This window comes from Oncorhynchus keta, chromosome 35, assembly GCF_023373465.1.
Source record: "Oncorhynchus keta strain PuntledgeMale-10-30-2019 chromosome 35, Oket_V2, whole genome shotgun sequence".
Lineage (NCBI taxonomy): Eukaryota > Metazoa > Chordata > Actinopteri > Salmoniformes > Salmonidae > Oncorhynchus > Oncorhynchus keta.
In genome coordinates, this window is record NC_068455.1 from 57,389,159 (window position 1) to 57,411,480 (window position 22,322).

The following is a 22,322-nucleotide window of genomic DNA, read 5'->3' on the forward strand; positions in this document are numbered from 1 at the left end:
ACACCTGGATATGTTTATTTTTGAACCATTCCATTGTATATTTTGCTTTATGTTTTGGATCATTGTCTTGTTGGAAGACAAATCTCCGTCCCAGTCTCAGGTCTTTTGCAGACTCCATCAGGTTTTCTTCCAGAATGGTCCTGTATTTGGCTCCATCCATCTTCCCATCAATTTTAACCATCTTCCCTGTCCCTGCTGAAGAAAAGCAGGCCCAAACCATGATGCTGCCACCACCATGTTTGGCAGTGGGGATGGTGTGTTCAGGGTGATTATCTGTGTTGCTTTTACGCCAAACATAACGTTTTGCATTGTTGCCAAAAAGTTCCATTTTGGTTTCATCTGACCAGAGCACCTTCTTCCACATGTTTGGTGTGTCTCCCAGGTGGCTTGTGGCAAACTTTAAATGACACTTTTTATGGATATCTTTAAGAAATGGCTTTCTTCTTGCAACTCTTCCATAAAGGCCAGATTTGTGCAATATACGACTGATTGTTGTCCTATGGACAGAGTCTCCCACCTCAGCTGTAGATCTCTGCAGTTCATCCAGAGTGATCATGGGCCTCTTGGCTGCATCTCTGATCAGTCTTCTCCTTGTATGAGCTGAAAGTTTAGAGGGATGGCCAGGTCTTGGTAGATTTGCAGTGGTCTGATACTCCTTCCATTTCAATATTATCACTTGCACAGTGCTCCTTGGGATGTTTAAAGCTTGGGAAATATTTTTGTATCCAAATCCGGCTTTAAACTTCTTCACAACAGTACACCTGCCTGGTGTGTTCCTTGTTCTTCATGATGCTCTCTGCGCTTTTAACGGACCTCTGAGACTATCACAGTGCAGGTGCATTTATACGGAGACTTGATTACACACAGGTGGATTGTATTTATCATCATTAGTCATTTAGGTCAACATTGGATCATTCAGAGATCCTCACTGAACTTCTGGAGAGAGTTTGCTGCACTGAAAGTAAATGGGGCTGAATAATTTTGCACGCCCAATTTTTCAGTTTTTGATTTGTTAAAAAAGTTTGAAATATCCAATAAATGTCGTTCCACTTCATGATTGTGTCCCACTTGTTGTTGATTCTTCACAAAAAAATACAGTTTTATATCTTTATGTTTGAAGCCTGAAATGTGGCAAAAGGTCGCAAAGTTCAAGGGGGCCGAATACTTTTGCAAGGCACTGTATATATATTTATACATATACACACACACACACACACACACACACACACACACACACACACACACACACACACACACACACACACACACACACACACACACACACACACACACACACACACACAGCTGAGTAATAACAGAGGTCAGCGTTACCTTTTTAAACACCTCCATGACGGTGGACTTCCGGTCCCTGTCCTCAGCCTGCTCCAGGGGAAGGAAGTTCTGCTTGGGACTGCCCTCCTTTACCTCCACCTCCTCGCCGCTGGCATCACCATTGGCCAATGAGCCGTTGGCCTTGCCCTTCAGCTTGCCGTTCTGCTCCATGTCCCTCTCTGCCAGGTGAGGAAGAATGGGGAAAATGCCAGGGAAAACGGTCAACTTGACCTCACATTGATAAATCAACAGGCAGAGGTAAATGTGTGAGGGAGTAATGGGCAGTGTTGGGGGGAGGGAGGGAGGGATGCAGCGCCATACATGACACTAGTTCCTGGGGCATGTGCCCACCAGACTACTACAGTTAGTGAGGGCCACAGCCCGCGGGAAGAAATTGTTAAGGTGTTGGGTAGGTTTTGGTGGTTTTGGTCATGAGTGATCTGAACTGCCTGCCAGAGGGGAATTGTTGGAGGAGGGGGTGACCGGGTGGAAGGGGTCAGCAAAGATCTTTCCTGCACACTTCCTTGTCCTGGAGTCGTGCAGGATCTCGATGGAGGGCAGATGGCAGCCAATAACCCTCATGGACATGGGGACCTGATGCTAGATCGAAACTCCTACTCTGAAATGCTTGATACATACAGCCCCCCTGAGTTTAAAGGGGAATACTAGCAGTGGCAGGCCGCACTGTACTGGATGGTTATTGAGATGTATAGGAGCATAAAATGAATAGGCCTCTCAGCAGCTTTCAGCAACCTCACCTTTCAGCAGCTCGTCTGTGGTCTCCACCTCATAGCTCCTGCTCTTGTCCAAGTAGAACCGGGCAAACTCCTAGATGAGACCGGAGCAGAGGACAAATGAGACAGACAGAACATTCGCCGAACATGAACATGGATTCCTTCGATGAAACATAGTAATGCTGTACTGGTCAGCTACAAGCCCAACCTGGAACACAGATTCTTTAGATATGTCACTCCCACTCCCACTCCCTGGTGCTGGATGTCGCCGGTCTACTAACCACAGGTCCTGGCAACTGCCATTACGCACACCTGGCAACCGTCATTACGCACACATGGCAACCGTCATTACGCACACCTGGCAACCGTCATTACGCACACCTGCGTCTCATTATCAGTCACACCTGGACTTCATTACTCCCTTGATTACTCACCCTTTATATGGCACTCTTTTGTTATCAGTCATCGGATAGTATGTTTGTGTTTCCATGTCAGACGCTGCTCTTGTTTTTTGTTATCGGTCCATTTTTGTTGTCATTTAACTCACTAACTGCACCTGTTTCCTGTCTCCCTGCGTCAACGTTACAAAATAAAACTTGGCTGTAGTCCCGAGGGATACAGGGTCTGTTCTGAGGCCCAACGTGTGATATATATCTATCTATTACATTCCAGTCCTGGGGCTACGTAGGGCTGAGCCACTCACCAGGCGAGGCAGGAGGAGGTAGCTGAGGAGAGTGAGCAGGGTTCCTACACAAGGAGTGATGAAGTAACCCAACGCAGCCGTCTCAAGGTCTGTGTCACCTGTCACACACACAGGAAAGAAAAAGGAGAGGTCAATTCCAAGTGAAGTTGCAAAGGCCACACCATACTCACTTGACTACTTGCCGCATTTGACTGATTTGCTAGTCAGCCACTGAGCATATCTGATGTGAGCGGTGCGTGTTTATTTCCAAGTATTTCTTTGTATATTTGATATATTGGTTTGTGTGTGTGACTCACTGGCTATGGAGACCAGCATGGCGAGAGCAGCGAAGGTGCCGGCCAGCCCCTGGCCACTCATAAACACAGCGCTGTACCTCTGAGGCAGCAAGCCCACCAGGCCAAACAGACTGCCCTGTAACACCGCTCCAAACGCTACAAGGAGAGAGAGAGAGAGAGAGAGAGAGAGAGAGAGAGAGAGAGAGAGAGAGAGAGAGAGAGAGAGAGAGAAAGAGAGAGAGAGAGAGAGAGAGAGAGAGAGAGAAAGAGAGAGAGAGAGAGAGAGAGAGAGAGAGAGAGACAGGGTTAATAATATAGCACACATCATCAACAAACAGTTAATGATACCATCCCCTCCTGCCCACACACACACAAACCTTACTCATACACACTATATTAATGCCATCACACACATCTTGTGACAAATGGTTTCTCTTCCACACACACACACCACAATGACCCCCCCCCCCCACATACACACAGACAACCACGTCCTACTCACAGTTGATGAACCAGATGGTCGCCATGGTAACAGAGAAGAAGCAGTCCTCCTCCATAGTGACCTTGACCAGGATGGCAGTGAGGATGAAGAGGATGAGGATGAAGACCAGGCTGCCCGCTATCCGCACCATCTCTGATATCCTACGCACAAATTTAAAAAGGTTAGTTCACAATCTCACTGGATTAGACAGCAACACACCACCTTCATGCAATATTACACATTTTTACTTTTTACTTTAAACTGAGGCCAACCTAAACATCCACTCTATCACAAAACATATGAGCTTTTTTGCACCTATTTGCAGTTGAATAAAATGGCCAAAACAAAAAAGGGTTGTTCACACACACACACACACACACACATACTATATTGTCAGCCAAGTATGCAGTAAAAAAAAAAGTGTTTGTTTAGCATTTGGAGGACATGTAGACCTGAGAGAAGAAGTGCTGTCTCACCGCTGATAGAAGAAGGAGTTGAGCAGAGTGCAGAGCAGCAGGGGGAGCTGGGACAGCAGAGTCATCCAGTTGTTGAAGTAGTACTCTTTCTGGACCACCACCGTGCCGTTGCTCCATTCTGTCTTGTTGAGGCGTCTATTGAAATACTGTTGACAGAAGAGATAAAAATAGTCTTTTTGCAAACACTTTTATCCACATGTTGGTACGTTACAGGGATGCCCGATCAACTGAGCCACACAGGACTCAAGAGATGACCCAGTTTACATCAACAATCGATATGGTTGTTAGTTGCTATCGGCTAAGTACATACAGTAATGGTACATCAGTGGTCACACGTCACTTGTTCCTATACAAATAGGTCTAGTCATTCTACAAACATGTACTGTATACCAAGAATCAAAGCTAACCCTATGAGCTAACCCTACGAGTTGTGGGGTTTGACATTTGAACATAGAGCGAGCTTAGCCTTAGAGGCTAGGCCACACACACAGCTCCAAAGTGGAATACTCATGTGATGTTCTATAGCTTAAGGGGGTCTCCAACCACACCATAAGGGGTTAACTTCAACATACAGATACTTAGTGGACACCAAGACTACATAACAACAGGGGGCCAGTCACATTAAATCCCTCTCGGACAGAATACTTGACTTGAACATACCAACAACTCAGCTAATCCTCTATGTACAATACACATACAGAACAAATACAAACAACATCTGACTTTCAGAGGCTGCTTTTTAAAAACGACTTTTCCAAGATAATTCCTTAAGAAAGCCAATGCTCTACTTTGGTATGACACAAAGTATTGCACTTGTTGAACCCGAGCCAAAGTAGATCTGCTCTTCGATCTGTAGCTTTGGGAAACTTTAATACAAACGTTTCCCAAAGCTACAAATCTAGGATCAGATCTACCTTTCCCTAATCCTGACTGTAGCCTTTAGGGTGGTGAATAACTATCTGACCCTGAACCTGTTGTTATGAAGACATGTGAGGTTGGGTTTACCATGGAGGCGGTCATGAAGAAATTCCATGGTAGCAGCGTCCCGAGGCCCAGAATGAAGAAGGTGATCCCCACCAACCAGCCCCTGGGAACGGGAGGAAAATATGAAAAGATCAGAAACAAGCATGTCATTCTTAAGTTTTTGGTATGTATTTATTAGCATGTTATTTCTTTAAAAATAGCAGGTAGTTTATGTACCATGAAATAAAGTGCAACCAGTCAGGTTGAAATACGACAATAGTGAACTTTATTGAAGTACATCAGAAATTAAATCAAATTAAATAAAATCGATTAAAAACAGTACAAAGTTCATTTTCAGCACCACTGCTTTGCTTGGAGCGCATTTCACTTAAACTCAAAATGTAAAATAGGACTCTGGTTGAGAGTGAGAGCAGAAACGAGAAAGAAATAGATACTTATAGTTTGCAAGAGGAAGCGGCGCCAGCGACTCACCTATCACGCGGGGCGTCTGTCCGGTCCTTCATCCTGTGCTATGGGGTTCGGTTTAAACTAGGGGCAAAAGGAAGGGGAACATAGTCAACATAAAGACCAAGTGTAGATGTGTCTATCCTCTCTAAGCACTTTATTTACAGAATACAAATACAGTTCATTTTCCACATTCTAGAACATTGCGGCAAGGAGTAGTAGCCATTCCCACTACACGACAGTATGTCCAAGATAGGGTTGGGCAGGATTCAGATTTTCATATCGTGATACCGGCCTTCTCTCATCCCAGGATTTATAGTATTACAGTCTTAGTATATAAAGGGGGCTCTAAAAACGCAAAAAAGCCCATTGGGCATCTATAAACAGAATGCTAACAAAATTGTCACCAACTAATAGAGCATTTCAATAGAGGATGCTAGCTAAATATGCTAACAAGCGCAAAATCAGGCAATCCAGCTCATAAAGTTATACGGCAGGGGGTGGCAGGTAGTCTAGTGGTTAGAGTGTTGGGCCAATAACCCGAAAGGTTGCTAGATCAAATCCCCGAGCTGACAAGGTAAAAATATGTCGTTCTGCCCCTGAACAAGGCAGTTAACCCACTAGGCCGTCATTGTAAATAAGACTTGGTTCTTAACTGACTTGCCCAGTTAAATAAAGGTTAAATAAATAAATACAAGTATAGGTAGTAGCTGAGTTTGGACCATTACAAGCGGATGTGAACGAGTTAGATTGTGCAAATGAACAACGTTTTGACGCATGCTTGTCTGAAGGAAGAACGGGGCTGGATCTGGAGCAGTATGTGTATATGCTGTGTGTGTGGAATCGCTAGGGCAACAGGCCTGCCTGCTCTGCTCTAAGAATAGGGGGGAGGAGCAGACGGGCTGAGAACGGAGGAGAGAAATAAAACACAGGAAATCAAGTTAACAGCTGTACAGATCACTCATCCAAAACGCTTTGACTTCTCAAACAAGGCAAAAAGCTAAACACACACACACATATATATATATATTACACACACATACATACATACGATGCCATGTCTCCTTGTATATTCAGCCACTTACTTGCAATGCATTCAGAAAGTATTCAGACCCCTTAACTTTTTCCACATTTTGTTATGTTACAGCCTTATTCTAAAATTGATTTAAATGAATGTAAATGTGATATTTCAGTTGTATTTTTGTCTTTTCTTCAAATAAACAGTTTTTCCCTTTGTCATTATTGGGTATTGTGTGTGTCGATTTAATGGGGGGGGGGGGGCAATTTAATCCATTTTAGAATAAGGCTGTAACGTAACAAAATGTGAAAAAGTGAAGCAGTCTGAATACTTAACGAATGCACAATAGCTAACTAGCAATAGCAAGTTAAACCCGCTTTCTCCCGTTGTACTACTTACCAACACGTGACTGGCTCAACTGTTCTGGTGAACTACGGTAAGCTTCATAATGTAAAATAATGTGACACGTGAAATGAAGACCACAATCTGCTTCACTTCCTAGCGTAGTACACAAGTTGACTGCAGGTGGTAACTTAAAGTAGCTACAAATATTCAAATGTATTGAAACACTTCAAAGAAACAGTTGACGGTACTGACATTTTTGAAAAAGCTTCCCGTGGCTTTTTCCAAAAATATCCCGGTATACGGCCCAAGCCTCGTCCAAGAGCCACTTGATAGTAGCCTGTACTGTGAGGCTGTTAGCTGGATAGAGAGAGACCCGACCCCTCTCCCAGTTCAACAACTTCACACTCTATCGATTTCAATAGGAACAGTCAGTTCTACAAAACTGTAGATTAAGCAAGAGTCCACTCCCTGTGCACACACTTGGTTCTGTACACACACAAACTGATAGGCTCCACACTACAACCCAACACAAATAGAAATTGCCCAGGTAGCACAGCTGCGTAGTTTACAAAAAATCTATCCAAAAGTTGTTTGGGTCCTACAGCTTCCGCCGTATGAAGAACGTAACTCTATTTGAAAGATTTACCCCATTGACAATCCCGTCAGTTGAAACATATCATCTGAGTCTGCCATTGAGCTCTGTTGTGGGAGCAAAACATGGCTACCCAACTTGTTTTGACTAATCTGTGTGGAACAGTGGCAGGGTGGATGTGAGGGAGTGGGTTGGCAAGTCCCTACCCGTGCTGACTGGGAGAAACCATATCTGTGAGCGTCAAACAGAGATATGCTTTTCAATGCAGAAATCCATAAATTGAAGTGGGGGGACTTGTTTTTTTATATATACATATCCCAGTTGTTGAGGTAAGATTGACATTTTAAAAGGGCTGTCATTTGACAGAAAGCTCTTATGTTTTGGGTTTCCTTTGTTTCCCTCACATAGCTGACCTCAGTCATCAACAACGCCCTGTCTCCACAAACATACACTGCCTGCACACACACGCACACCAGAGCTGGGAAGATAAACCGACCGTACCGGTCACTTATCTCAAGCATTCTGCTGATATCATTCCTTACTTTTTAAATTTATTTTTGATTTTTATTTCACCTTTATTTAACCAGGTAGGCTAGTTGAGAACAAGTTCTCATTTGCAACTGCGACCTGGCCAAGATAAAGCATAGCAGTGTGAACAGACAACACAGAGTTACACATGGAGTAAACAATTAACAAGTCAATAACACAGTAGAAAAAAAATGAGAGTCTATATACATTGTGTGCAAAAGGCATGAGGAGGTAGGCAAATAATTACAATTTTGCAGATTAACACTGGAGTGATAAATGATCAGATGGTCGTGTACAGGTAGAGATACTGGTGTGCAAAAGAGCAGAAAAGTAAATAAATATAAACAGTATGGGGATGAGGTAGGTAATTTGGGTGAGCTATTTACCGATAGACTATGTACAGCTGCAGCGATCGGTTAGCTGCTCAGATAGCAGATGTTTGAAGTTGGTGAGGGAGATAAGTCTCCAACTTCAGCGATTTTTGCAATTCGTTCCAGTCACAGGCAGCAGAGAACTGGAACGAAAGGTGGCCAAATTAGGTGTTGGCTTTAGGGATGATCAGTGAGATACACCTGCTGGAGCGCGTGCTACGGGTGGGTGTTGCCATCGATACTATACTAGAGAAATGTGATGTAGGAAATTAAATACGTTTGCTAATATGAGTGATTGTTACACCCATTCAACTATAACACTAGTAGTAGTAGTTTAAAATTATAATTTCAAAACAATCTGCAGAGCACTTTAATGTTATAAACTTATCGTTCAATTTATCGTTATTGCATCAATTCAGACAATTTATCACGATAGGGATTTTTTGGCCATATCGCCCATCTCCAACATAGACACATAGATTAGTTGAGTATTTGGAGCATCAACATTTGTGGGTTCGATTACAGGCTGAAAATGTCCAGAAACAAATCACTTTCTTCTGAAACTCGTCAGTCTATTCTTGTTCTGAGAAATGAAGGCTAATGTGAGAAATTGCCAAGAAACTGAAGATCTCGTACAACGCTGTGTACTACTCCCTTCATAGAACAACAGCGCAAACTGGCTCTAGCCAGAATTGAAAGAGGAGTGTGAGGCCCCGGGGCACAACTGAGCAAGAGGACAAGTACATTTTATTTTACTAGGCAAGTCAGTTAAGAACAAATTCTTATTTTCAATGGCGGCCTAGGAACAGTGGTTTAACTGCCTTGTTCAGGGACAGAACGACAGATTTTCACCTTGTCAGCTCGGGGATTAGATCTTGCAACCTTTCGGTTACTAGTCCAACGCTCTAACCACTAGGCTACGCTGGCACCCATTAGTGTCTAGTTTAAGAAACAGACGCGTCACAAGTCCTCAACTGGCAGCTCCATTAAATAGTACCATCAAAACACCCGTCTCAACGTCAACAGTGAAGATGCGACACTGGGATGCTGGCCTTCCAGGCAGAGTTGCAAAGAAAAAGTAATGTCTCATATCTCTAGACTGGCTAATAAAAATAAAAGATTAAGATAGGCAAAAGAACACAGACACTGGAAAGAGGAACTCTGCCTAGAAGGCCAGCATCCCGGAGTCGCCGCTCCTCTCCCAAATGGTGGGGTGGGTAGTGCCAAGATTTGCAGAAAATGGTTATACCTTTAACACACGTGTCCATAGAACACTCTTCCAAGAGTCTTGATGATCATCCAGGTGCTTTTTTTTGGCAAACTTCGAGTCCACTTTTTGGACGACATGGGTCCCATTATGTCTGGTGAAAACCAAACACTGCATTCCCACAGTAAGAACCTCACACCAACGGTCAAGCATAGTGGAGGCAGTGTGATGGTTTGGGAATGCTTTGCTGCCTCAGGTCCCGGATGACTTGCCTCAATAAAAGGAACCCATAAATTCTGCTCTGTATCAGAGAATTCTACAGGACAATGTCAGGCCATCTGTCTGTGAGCTGAAGCTGAATCGCAGCTGGGTCATGCAGCAAAGACAATGATTTAAAAAAAACATACAATCAAAAATAAAACATTGTTAAAAAGCAACACATTTTAAGTTTTGGAATGGCATAGTCAAAGTCCAGACCTAATCCCAATTGAGATGTTGTGGCAGGACTTGCAACGAGCAGTTCATGTTTGAAAACCCACAAATGTTGCTGAGTTAAAGCAATTCTGCCTGGATGAGTGGGCCAAAATTCCTCCACAGTGACGTGAGAGACTGAGCAACAACAACAGGAAGCGTCTGGCTAGAGGAGGCACAACCAGTTATTGAGTGTAAGGGGGAAATTACTTCTTCACACAGGGGCATTGGGTGTGGCATAGCTTTGTTTATGAAATAAAGGGGGAAAAAGTATGTAATTGTTGTGTTATTTGTTCACTCAAGTTCCCTTTAACTAATATTAGGTTTTGGTTGAAGATCTGATAACATTCAGTATAAAAAAAAACCACAAAAATAGAGAAAATTAGAAAGGGCGCAAATACTTTTCAACAGCACTGTAAGGTCACTCAGTCGAGCACTCAATTTCATACACAGTTTCAACCAAAAAGATCAGGGAGGTTTTCCAACGCCCGCATGAAAGGGCACATATTGGTAGATGGGTAAAATAAAAAAAAGCAGACATTGACTATCCCATTGAACATGGTGACGTTATCACACTTTGGATGGTGTATTAATACACCCAATCACTACAAGGATACAGGCATCAATCAATCAAATGTATTTATAAATCCCTTCTTACATCAGCTGATGTCACAAAGTGCTGTACAGAAACCCAGCCCAAAACCCCAAACAGCAAGCAATGCAGATGTAGAAGCAGCGTGGCTAGGAAAAACTCCCTAGAAAGGCCAGAACATAGGAAGAAACCTAGAGAGGAACCAGGCTATGAGGGGTGGCCAGTCCTCTTCTGGCTGTGCAGGGTGGAGATTATAACAATACCTGGCCAAGATGTTCAAATGTTAATAGTGATTTCACCATAAGGCCAATGGTGACTTTCAAACAGTTAGAGTTTAATGGCTGGGATAGGAGAAAACTGAGGATGGAACAATATTGTAGTTACTCCACAATACTAACCTAAATGACAGTGTCACACCCTGACCATAGTTTGCTTTGTATGTTTTGTTTGGTCAGGGTGTGATCTGAGTGGGCATTCTATGTTGGATGTCTAGTTTGTCTGTTTCTCTATTTGGGCCTGATATGGTTCTCAATCAGAGGCAGGTGTTAGTCATTGTCTCTGATTGGGAACCATATTTAGGTAGCCTGTTTTATGTTGGGTTTTGTGGGTGGTTGTCTCCTGTGTGAGTGTTTGTACCACACGGGACTGTTTTGGGTTTTCACGTTTCTTGTTTTTGTAGTTTATTCATGTATAGTTTCTTTATTAAAGAACCATGAATTATAGCCACGCTGCATTTTGGTCCGCCTCTCCTTCCCAGGAGGAAAGCCATTACAGACAGAGTGAAAAGAACGAAGCCTGTACAGAATACAAATGTTTCAAAACACGCATCCTGTTTGCAAATAAGGCACTAAAGTAATGCAAAAAAAGGTGGCAAAGAAATGTACTTTATGTCCTGAATACAAAGCGTCATGTTTGGGACAAATCCAACATCACTGGCATCGGCATGGACTATGGAGTTTTTTTTAGGACAAAAATAAACGGAATAGAGCTAAGAATAGGCTAAATCCTAGAGGAAACCCTGGTTCAGTCTGCTTTCCAACAGACACTGGGTGACAACTTCACCTTTCTGCATGACAATAACCTAAAACATGCAAACATGCACTGGAGTTACTTACCAAGACGACATTGAATGTTCCAGAATGGCCTAGCTACAGTTGACTGAAAACTTCTTGAAAATCTATGTCAATAATTGAAAATGGCTGTCTAGCAATGATCAACAACCAACTTGACAGAGCTTGAAGAATAATCATGTGCAAATATTATACAATCCAGGTGTGCAAAGCTCTTAAGGACTTACCCAGAAAGACACAGCTGTCATCACTGCCAAAAGTGATTCAAACACATATTGACTCAGGGGTGTTAATATTTATATAAATTAGATATTTCATTTTCATTAAATTAGCAAAAATTTCTAAGAACATGTTTTCGCTTTGGGGGATATTGTGTGTAGGATAAATGTATGTAATGAGTGAGGGAAAATGCGTCCATTTGGAAATCAGGCTGCAACAACAACAAAATGTGGAATAAGTGAAGGGGTATGAATACTTTCCGAAGGCACTGTATGTTGCCGTAAGAGTTGCGCAAAATTGGTAGAATATGATTCACAGCTGTAAAGTCTGCCAAAGGAAATCCACTAACTATTTACTCTGGGGTGTAAAAACATCTGGAATCAAGAATTTTTTAAAATGTATTTTTAATTTAGAAAATGTTCTCTAACTTTCACACACTTTGAATATGTGGAGTACGTTTTATAGATTTTAGATTTTGTAGGGGGGGTCTAATTTACCCAATCCTTTTTTTAAATTGAATTTAAAAGGCAGGAAAATGTGAAGACTGCAAGTATAAAACGTTGTTTGGGTCTTTGCGTGTCAAAAACAATGCACTTCAAATAACACTATTTGACGCATCAAATAAGCTTTTAATTTCACACGTCAAATAACATAATTCTATTATGGAATGGTGTGTGTGCTGAATTTGCATGTTCAAGCCAAGCTCCACCACTACTATTCAGTAGCACTGTCTGCAAACAAGCACACACCGGCCACGAACGATGTGTATACAATACCGCGTTGTTAATCATTTGTTCAACCAAATGGGAAAAGGTCTCTGTGAGCCTTTGAAATAAGATATTTTTAAAAACATTAAAAAAACATTTGCAAATATCTTCGATACAGATGTTATTAGCAACTTCTGCGGAAGCTAGCTAGCTTTATCTTGGTACCTAGCTAGCATCAGTGCAACCAGCCTGAAAACAATGACCAGTAGAAACTGCAGTAATTTTCAATATTCTTAGCAATGATTTAGGAATCCATGTGAGTAAGTATTAGCTAGGTAGCCACTTTTGTTGAACTTCAGTTCATGTAAATAACTAGCTAGCATTTGTTGTCCAAAGCTTATGTTATAAGCAACCAGCTAGCTTCCTCTGACCAGTGAGGCTGCTTGACCGGACCGGGTTATGTGTTTTGTCTAGCCACAATAAGGATGAGCCACAATAGTGGAATTTGTGGTTGGCCTTCATGCTAAAGGTTCTTCTTTGAAAGTGACACAGAAGGTTACAAATTGGTGGAATCATGCCATATTTAGACTAGATAATGTTAAACAAGGTTGGGGTGTTGTAATGTGGAGCAATGAAATGGAGAATCAGTCTACTCGGTGACACCCACTGAAGACAACTGTGAATAGTGTATGCAAATATCTTCTTATCAGTGACTTTGAATGAGGGAAATCACCTCCCCAGTCAGCCTTTTGCATGTACTGACAATCATATTGCACTGTACAGCCTTACCTACGGTTGGGGGATCAAGACTCTCAGACTCCAAAACATCCACGCAGTATTGTTTTCCCTCTGGAATAGTGTTCAATACACATAGTAGGTTGACTGGTACAATAAATGTGTCTCAATTCAGTGGTCTCAGAGTCCCGCAATAACAGCTACAACGTTATGTGTTCTCTGGCTGTCACGGAGTAGACTGTTACCCCATGTCATTGATCCACAATCCATACGTAAGGAAGGCTGTACAGTGAAATAAGTACACCCCCAATGCAATTCTAAAATCTAATATAGCCAGTGTGATTACAGATTTTTATCAAATTAACTAATTGTATTTTGTTGAATTTCTATGATATACCAACCTCATTTAGCATGATATATTCAATTATGACATAACTCCCCTATTTGTATTCATTTGTGTCACTGTCAATGACAGACTTTTATTTTGAAGGCAAACCGCAAATTCCACTACTGTGGCTAATCCTTATTGTAGCTACCTTCACATTGGTGGATCCGCACACCATCAATCAAATAAGAACTGTCTTATAAATTAGGGGTATTTTAGATGTAGCTACTGAACTCGATGGTCGTTTTGCTATGATAAGGTAAGAACATTGCTTTGTATCCATCAGCTAGCTAGCTTTTTTATGACCAGCACTGTCCAGAGCTTGGTGTGTCTGCGCGTGTCTGCGCTTCTGCGGCAGCGCCAGGTGCACGAGACAAAACTTTACCAGCATCATAGCATACGTATCGGTGAATCGCTGTGCATATGAAATACGACCGATAGTTATTACACATTGATTACACTATGTAAAAAAATGTATGAACATGTTAAATTATTATGTGACGTCATATCCAGGTCCTGATTGGTCAACAAGTTTATTTAACGCGTCAAATGGTGTTATTTGACACGTAAAGACCAAAGCGGCGTTCCATATGCAAGGGATGTGTCGACTTCCACTAGGCACTGTAGTAGTTTCAAGTTTTTAATGTCACGTGCACAAGTACAGTGACATAAAAAGTGGTCAGTCACCGGGTTCTAACCTCGGTGACAAGCTAGGAGAGGACAATGCTGTTGAACGCTTAGCTGTATAGTCAACGATCAGGACTCTTACATTGGTATTCCTCTTATCTAGGTGGGTGGGTCTAGGGTGTCTGGGATGATAGAGTTGATGTGTGCCATAACCAGTCTTTCAAAGCACTTCATGATTACAGATGTGAGTATAACAGGGAGGTAGTCATTGTGGCATGAAGCCTTAGAGTTCTTAGGAACAGGAATGATGCTAGCCATTTTAAGACATGTGGGGATTAGATGTGAAATTACAGTGAATATGCCTGCCAACTGATCTTCGCATGTTCTGAGAAAGCGCCCTGGAATACCGTCCCGCAGCCTTGTGAGTGTTGACCGGATTCAAGACCGGAGACCGAGATCACTCAGTCCTCTAGTGATAGACCGGAGGTAGGCCTATATCTGTCTGGTCAAAGTCATTTCAACATAACTAACTACACAACAAGCAGTCAAGCAGAACTGTTGAAACTGGGTAAAGCCATGGACAACGCTACCTTGTGAAGGAGTGAGAGAGACCTGCTCAACCTCATCACCCAGAGAGAAGGGGAACTTTAGACGATCAAGAGAATAGTACACAATCACTGCCCCATGACAATTTAATCAGCTGATTAAGCAGAAACTTGGGAGACTGAAGATTCTTGTGTACTTATTTTTGCAGACGAGAGGCTAAGAATTGATGGGTTAGGGAATATGTATAAAAAAAAACATTTTTTTTTTTAATTTAAAAATAAAACTTTATTAGACTAATATTACAATTCCTGAAAGACACTAGAAAACACCTATATACCGAGGGCTCTGGAAACAAAAATAGAACAGGGCAACCTGATTCTGTGGCAGGAAAGAGTAATTTCAGTAAAGTTGTCCTTTCAGTGTTTCAGGCGACTTGTCATTTTTTTTCAAGACAAATCACGGAAGGTCATAGACAGGCAAGGTCACACTTGGTGAAGGTTTCACTGTGGCCAGCAGTCGTGCAATAACAGGCCTTGGGAACATTTAATGGAATTTGTCAAAAAAGAACACCAAAATGTTACTCCCACATTCACATAACTTGGCATTGGCTGCTGTCAAACAGGTTTTGGGAGGGAAATAAAAAAAGGCAGAATCAGCCAGCTACGTAGCTGATTTATCAGCACACAATCACATGCCAGGTGATGTTAGGGATTATAAATGCATTATGACTTAATGCAAAGAATGTGTAAGTAAGGAGGACTGGTACTTGAAGGTTAGATAACCTTGTGATATGCGTTCTATAAAAAATAAATACTGGACTTTTAGATATATGACGAGGCTTGGACAATGTTCTTCTCGGCAGTTCTCCCCATCACACTTCCAAGTTCAACACTTGGAACAGTACGATAAAAGATAAGAACATAGCTATAATGGTCTACTAATGTTTTCACACTGTCAAAATAATACGTCTCGCAAAGCCAAGTAGGATTTTAGCTGGTTTTTGTCTTGAATTCCTTGCTTTTCATCTGCTTTTCCAACCCTTCTTCTGTTTCCCATCCAATTTATAGCACTTTGCCATGAGCAAATGAGTGGGTTCTTTGTTGAAACCCACTATATCAAATATGACATAAACCTGTGTTTTATAAAGGGTGACATAAGCACCGCTTAATAAAGGCTTTATAAATCATATTAAAATTGAGGCTTCACAAAGTATTTACAACCTTGTCATGCATCTTGGTAGAGCATTGCAACGTCAGGATAGTGGGTTCTATTCCCGGGACCACCCATACGTACAAATGTATGCGCGCATGACTAAGTCGCTTTGGATCGTGTCAGCTATGTTGTATATATTATATTCCTTTAAAACATTTCTAGGATGACCCAATCTCTTCCCTCTCGGGTGCATAGCAAATATTGGACCGGTCCTCAACTTTCCCCAAAAGTCTGTGCTGCAGGATGACACACACTCTAAAGTGCAGTCATGTACAGCAAAAAACACTGGAAGGCCTTTTAAAATCAATTTTTTACCTAATTCACCCCCCTCCAAAATTCAGTTTTCTCAGTTCTGTTTTTCCATGTTTCGGATTTCCCCCCCTCTCCTGGTTTCCCCCCAGGTCTCACACCTTTATAATAGAAAAACAACATTGGATTTCCTGTGTTCACAACCATGCTTAAATCGGGATCACTTTTGAGTTCTGGGAAAAAAATCTAGTTGCCCTTTAATTCAGTGCACATGTTTGGTTAGCGGTGTTTCTGTAGCGCATTAAGCTCACGTGATGAGCTCGCAAATCAAATGCCCACTTGTGGCGTCACTGGACAGCTTCATTTAATATATTTATAATACGGCTGTAACGTAACAAAATGTGGGAAAAAGTCAAGGAGTCTGAATAATTTCCGAAGGCACTGTATATACGTCAAACGGTATTGTGGAGATATTTCGTAGTTTTTTCATGGGTATATTACTTTCCGATTTCAATCTTATAGCAAACCTAAGTGTGACTGTTATGGAGAGGAGATCCTCCGATACGCTCTTACATACTTCGAAGCAACCTGGAATACATTTTTTAGATGACCAGTGCTTCTATAGTGAAACAAATCTCACATCTTTGCAGTTTGCAAGCGATGTTGGGCTACATTGTATCATTGTTTCTTCTTCAGAGCAAACTGGCGAGCAACAACATCATTTCACTTAACTTGAAGAACTCCTGGTTCTCTTGGCTTTGCAGTGTATCCACACATTTTTGAATGATGGTGAAGGGGGTGATTAAATTGACATTATAAACCGGGTGGTTTGAGCTCTGAATGCTGATTGGCTGACAGCCGTGGTATATATCCTCTTAAGAATCGTACCCTTTTTTTGCGCCTACAATTTGCGCCTAAAATAACATACCCAAATCTAACTGCCTGTAGCTCAGGACCTGAAGCAAGGATACACATATTCTTGATACCATTTGAAAGGAAACACTTTGAAGTTTGTGGAAATGTGAAATGAAATGTAGGAGAATATAACACATTAGATCAGATAATGCATGTTTTTTGGTTTGTGTTTTCCTTTTTTTTAATCATCTTTGAAACGCAAGAGAAAGGCCATAATATAATATTGAAGTTTAGGCACAATTTAGATTTTGGCCACAAGACGGAAGCTGTGTATGTGCAAAGTTTCAGTATGATCCAGTAAAGCATACACAAAATGTTTTATCAAGTCTGTCCAAATGTGCCTAATTGGTCAATTGATACATTTAAAAGTGCATAACTATAGAGAACATACACAAATGATATGGTAATACAAAATGTAAGTTTACACACTCACAGGAATGTCAAACATGATGGATCATTAGCTTATACACCAACTTTCACACATCAAGATGGCCGGGCGGGGTGGTGTGGAGCCAGAGATAGCAGGGGTTCAAACTGTAGAACCCAGTTCCCACAGTTGAATAAAACTATGCTACATTTTTATCTCTGGGACCCTCAGTATGACATAGAGCAAGATTACTGAATGTAAGTACATTATCTTCAGTGGTGAATGTATCTAACCAGTTGAAGTGATAAGTTTGTTGCAAACAATAGCATGGTGTTTTTTCACTGTAATAGCTACTGTAAATTGGACAGTGCCCTTATATTAACAAGAATGTAATATTTCTGCCCATATAAGACATGTCTATGTCCTGGAAAGTTTAGTCACTCTAGTCACATTAGCATCAACCATCCCGGTATAGGGACACCAATCCCGCATTTGATATCATACCACGGGTTTGACAAAACTGTTATTTTTATTATTCTAATTACGTTCGTAACTAGCTTAAAATAGCAATAAGGCACCCCGGGGTTTTGTGATAGATCGCCAATATACCACGGCTAAAGGCTGTGGTCCACACTCCGCATTGCGTCTTGCACAAGACCAGCCCTTAGCTGTGGAAAATTGGCCTAATACCACACCTACTCGGGCCTTATTGCTTCAATATACAAGGGGGGTTGGTAACTGGGTTTAGCCTTCAGCCAATTTGTTCCTGAGCTTGTAGCTAGTCGGCGGGCCAGAACATAATTAGACTATTAGCAAATCACCTCGCTGCCCAATTCATAGCACTACACATTTAACACGTGGTTAGTGAGATAATCAATTCAATGACAATAATAATTAGATCTGATTTCACTGGTAAAATCACCAATGTCTCTATTAATAGGTCTACCTGTATTCATCTTACCAGATTTCTCCAATGCCAAAATAGTGTGTCTTGTTTGCAACAAAACTCTCGCTGTTTGCAAGGAATTCATTCTGAGATGTAATTATATATCTAATCATGGTACTTTCAGAAGTACATTTCCCACCCCAGACATGAGGCCTGAGTCCGACGCAGAAAGGAGGTAGGTGGCCTATTTAAGGAGTGCATGGTGACAGTATTGGAGGACATAGCTATACCGACAAATATATGGATAAACATAATTGCGTCTGTCAAACAGGTAAGCATACCTCTTATTGCTTCAACAAAGCCCTCGTTAGTAAAAATGTGCCTACTCAACTTTCAGCACTGGCCGCTGTCCATATTGATTTTAGAAACAGATCTGGCTTCACAAGCCACCACACCTCATGCCATGAAGGAGAAAATAATACTAGCATTAAACTTCGATTCATTGGGCCACTTGAGTGGCGCAGCGGTCTAAGGGGTCACTACAGACCTGGGTTCGATCCCAAGTCTGTCTCGCAGCCCGGCAGCGACCGGAAGAGCCCAGAGGAGGCGGGATGTCCTTGTCCCATTGCTCTGATGCTGCGTTTTGCATAACACCAGCTGTATTTCTGTATTTATGAATCTACAGATCTTGAAAACCTGATTGCTAACATGCTAAATATTTTGGGACTATATCAACAATGGACTAATTAAACAAATACCAAAATATAGTTTTTGGGGTAGAGTTTTCCTTTAAGAAGCTTTTGAGAAACAGGGCCCAGAGCCACCAGAGTGGGGTTGTAAATATGCTGCTGCTCTGTGATGAGGGAAGCACAGCACTCAGGATCCTCATGAACAGGACACCCTTTGTCTCCTGAATAAGTAAGTAATGTGTTTGTAGCGGTGACTCTGGGCTGTTTCTGGGAACGCTCGGTCACTGCCCTACACACAGCCACAGACACCAATTCAGCACCTTGCTGCTCCTCTAGACTAGAAGTCACACTAGCAGACTAGTCCACACAGACAGTAGCCTATTAACGGTAGAGTAGGATAAATGACATTCATTTTAGGTTTTTAATTCCATGACTCCGAATGGGCCGTCTTGCATACAGAATAGCTGTCCATCAGATTAAAGCGGCATTTATTGGGGGACATGGGCTCGCTTGAACAGCAGGACTACAAAGAGATCTTTACCGGTTTTCCCAAGCCATAGATGTGTCATAGCACTGTGTAATTGTGAAATTACTTTCATGGGCAACACACATACTCTCTTGCTCTTTCTTCTCTCTCACACACACACACACACACACACACACACACACACACACACACACAAGCGTGTAGACCAGATTGGAAGTGGAGCAGCTCCCTGATTTATCAGTGTCTCTGAGCACCAACTGGTCTAGTTGTTACTGTCATAACCAAAACAGAAAGATTAGGATTTATCTATTCTGTCATTGTTTTCATATCTAACATGATAACAAAAGGTGGAATTTTCTCAAATCCTTTCCATTGAGATTTTTTTATTACTCAAATAAGCTAATTTGATTATTTACTTAGGCTATACAGGGAAACATTTTAAGATCCTAGATGTAGATATAGCCTATCAAATCAAATGTTATTTGTCACACGCGCCAAATACAACAGGTGTAGGTAGACCTTACAGTGAAATGCTTACTTTTACAAGCCCTTAAGCAACAATGCAGTTAAGAAAAATACCTTAAAAAATATATAAGAAATAAAAGTAACAAATAATTAAAGAGCCCTTCTCAGTAGAACTGTTGATTTTCACTTCCAAATCATATGGTAGACACCAGTACAGAAAATAAACCCGTCTGATCGATCACCCAGAATTTCCAGAAGAGGCCGCGCAGTTTATCACTGAATCTCTTATCCGGGATTACGAGTAAATCTCGACTGCGTCAGTCTTGGCCATGTGGTGTCCAAAAAGCCCATGATGAATATTGAATATTCAAAACTGCGTGTCCTTTGGTGACGATTTCCAAGCCCTGAACAAGCGCTCCGTCATGGCGTATGATGTGAAAGAGTCCGTTTGTAAAGGCTGACTGGCTGACTGTTGAGAGCACGCCGCAATGCACCTGTCGCGCCATTCTTCAACAGATATGCAATTTCAATAGAATTAAATACATCTAGTTCAATTGAAAATACGGTTTAGGATTTGACGTAGACTTCGGTGAATGCCTCCGTGGGCATATGCATTACGAGCAAACTTAAGTAACGTTACTTGTACTCAGCCTAAAGATGTCGGGGAATGTGATGTATATTTCCCTTCAGCATATTAAATACCAATAATCGAATTTCACTAAATAACCCATTTGACAGTTGTAGCAGGTGACATTATTCTAGCAACACTACAAAAAGGGGGCCCTTTATAAATCCCAGAAGCCCGGTGAACAAGAGCGGCTTTGTCTGTCGCATCACCTAACAGACAATGACGAAAACCAATTCACACGATTATAATCCCAAACAATTGATCGCTACGATTAATTGAAACAATTGTGGTAATTCCATTCCCGCTTTCCGTATCAAACCGCGGAAGAGGCCAGACTCACATTGCGCCCACTCACCTTGTAGTGACGAGAAACGTGGTAGTCAGCTCAATGTTTTCACTGTCGCGACTGTAAGCAAAGCTGATGTCGTTGTGAATACCAAAGAGACGACATGAAGGTCATTATTAAAAATTGTTACACCGTAAATGTATCACTCCACGTGGCCCGAGCGCCAAATCGTTACGAACGGTTACGCTGAAGTAAGAGACTCACGTAGAGCGTAACCTTCATTTGCCACGATCCGGGCAGAATCAAACACAGCATCGCATATTGCTGAGATGCTCCTCCCATAATGTAGATCGTGGACTACAATTTTTTTCGGCAATAGGAAGTGATAACGGGAGGGCTGCAATGAACTGTTGTGTTCAACTTCTCACACAGGAGGCAAGGGAAAGGAGGATACCTAGTCAGTTGTATGCATTCAACTGAAATGTGTCTTGATGTTGCGGGTCATTTTGACCCATTTCCACGTTTGAGTTGTCTAAAATACTAGTTAACCTGTTTGTTTTCTCCTTGAAATGAAATACCTTTTCCTCATTTAGGGTCATGAGCCTAACTTCAAAACGTGGACACTGGTATGTTGTGGAATGTCTGTGCATATTCTGTATACAAACATGATGTTGTGGATCATTTTGATCCGGAGGCTTTCATGTGTATCGATATTGGCACGTGTCCAAAATAAACAAGCGTCTCTGTATTTTGCTTTGACTGGTTCTGGTTGCACTTGTATGATTATGTTTGGGTGAAAATGAGTGTCCAAAGCTTCTCCTTCTCAGTGCGAGAGCAGCAGATCTCTGACACAGGCAGTCAAAAATGAGCTCCGAAAGATTTTCAGTCAATGAAGCCTGATCACAAATTCTGGACTGTGACAGTCAAATAGGAGAAGAGGTTTCAGAGATGGAGGACAACGCTGTTGATGATCCAGATAGTGCATTTTTCTTTGGTGAAGAGGATTCAGAGGAGGAGTCTGCCATACCATCCCCTCCATCAGATGAGGAGAGAGAGCACACAACAACCATCACCCAGAGAAGAGAGGACATGAAAGTCTAAAGATGGTGCTATAGAATGGTCACCGTCACCACAACGAAGTCACGGTAGACTGTCAAGCACACAGGTACATTGTGTTCAACACGCGGAGAGAAAGACTGTGAAGGGATACTTTTGAACAATTAGGGTCAAATGACACCTCAGTGTTATCGTTACTGGGAAATACAAAACAAATTCCTACTTGGGGAAACAAATGCT

The 22,322-nt window shown here is 41.8% G+C and overlaps 1 protein-coding gene across 4 annotated transcripts in view; it reads right to left on the reverse strand.

Annotated features, from left to right (window-relative positions):
* The window catches only part of LOC118368675 (equilibrative nucleoside transporter 2-like), a 28,831-nt gene extending 7,488 nt beyond the window's left edge, over positions 1-21,343 (reverse strand). The window contains exons 1-9 of one of the 4 annotated variants that reach the window (XM_035752966.2): positions 21,096-21,343; positions 5,457-5,513; positions 5,007-5,088; positions 4,002-4,147; positions 3,547-3,686; positions 3,066-3,200; positions 2,770-2,867; positions 2,091-2,160; positions 1,333-1,511 (exon numbers count right to left, since the gene is read on the reverse strand). In XM_035752966.2, coding sequence (XP_035608859.1) covers positions 1,333-1,511; positions 2,091-2,160; positions 2,770-2,867; positions 3,066-3,200; positions 3,547-3,686; positions 4,002-4,147; positions 5,007-5,088; positions 5,457-5,488 — 882 coding nt within the window. In that variant the 5' untranslated portion in view covers positions 5,489-5,513; positions 21,096-21,343. The other 3 variants (XM_052497158.1, XM_052497159.1, XM_052497157.1) reach the window with 3 other exon arrangements.
* Positions 21,344-22,322: the final 979 nt, after the last annotated feature.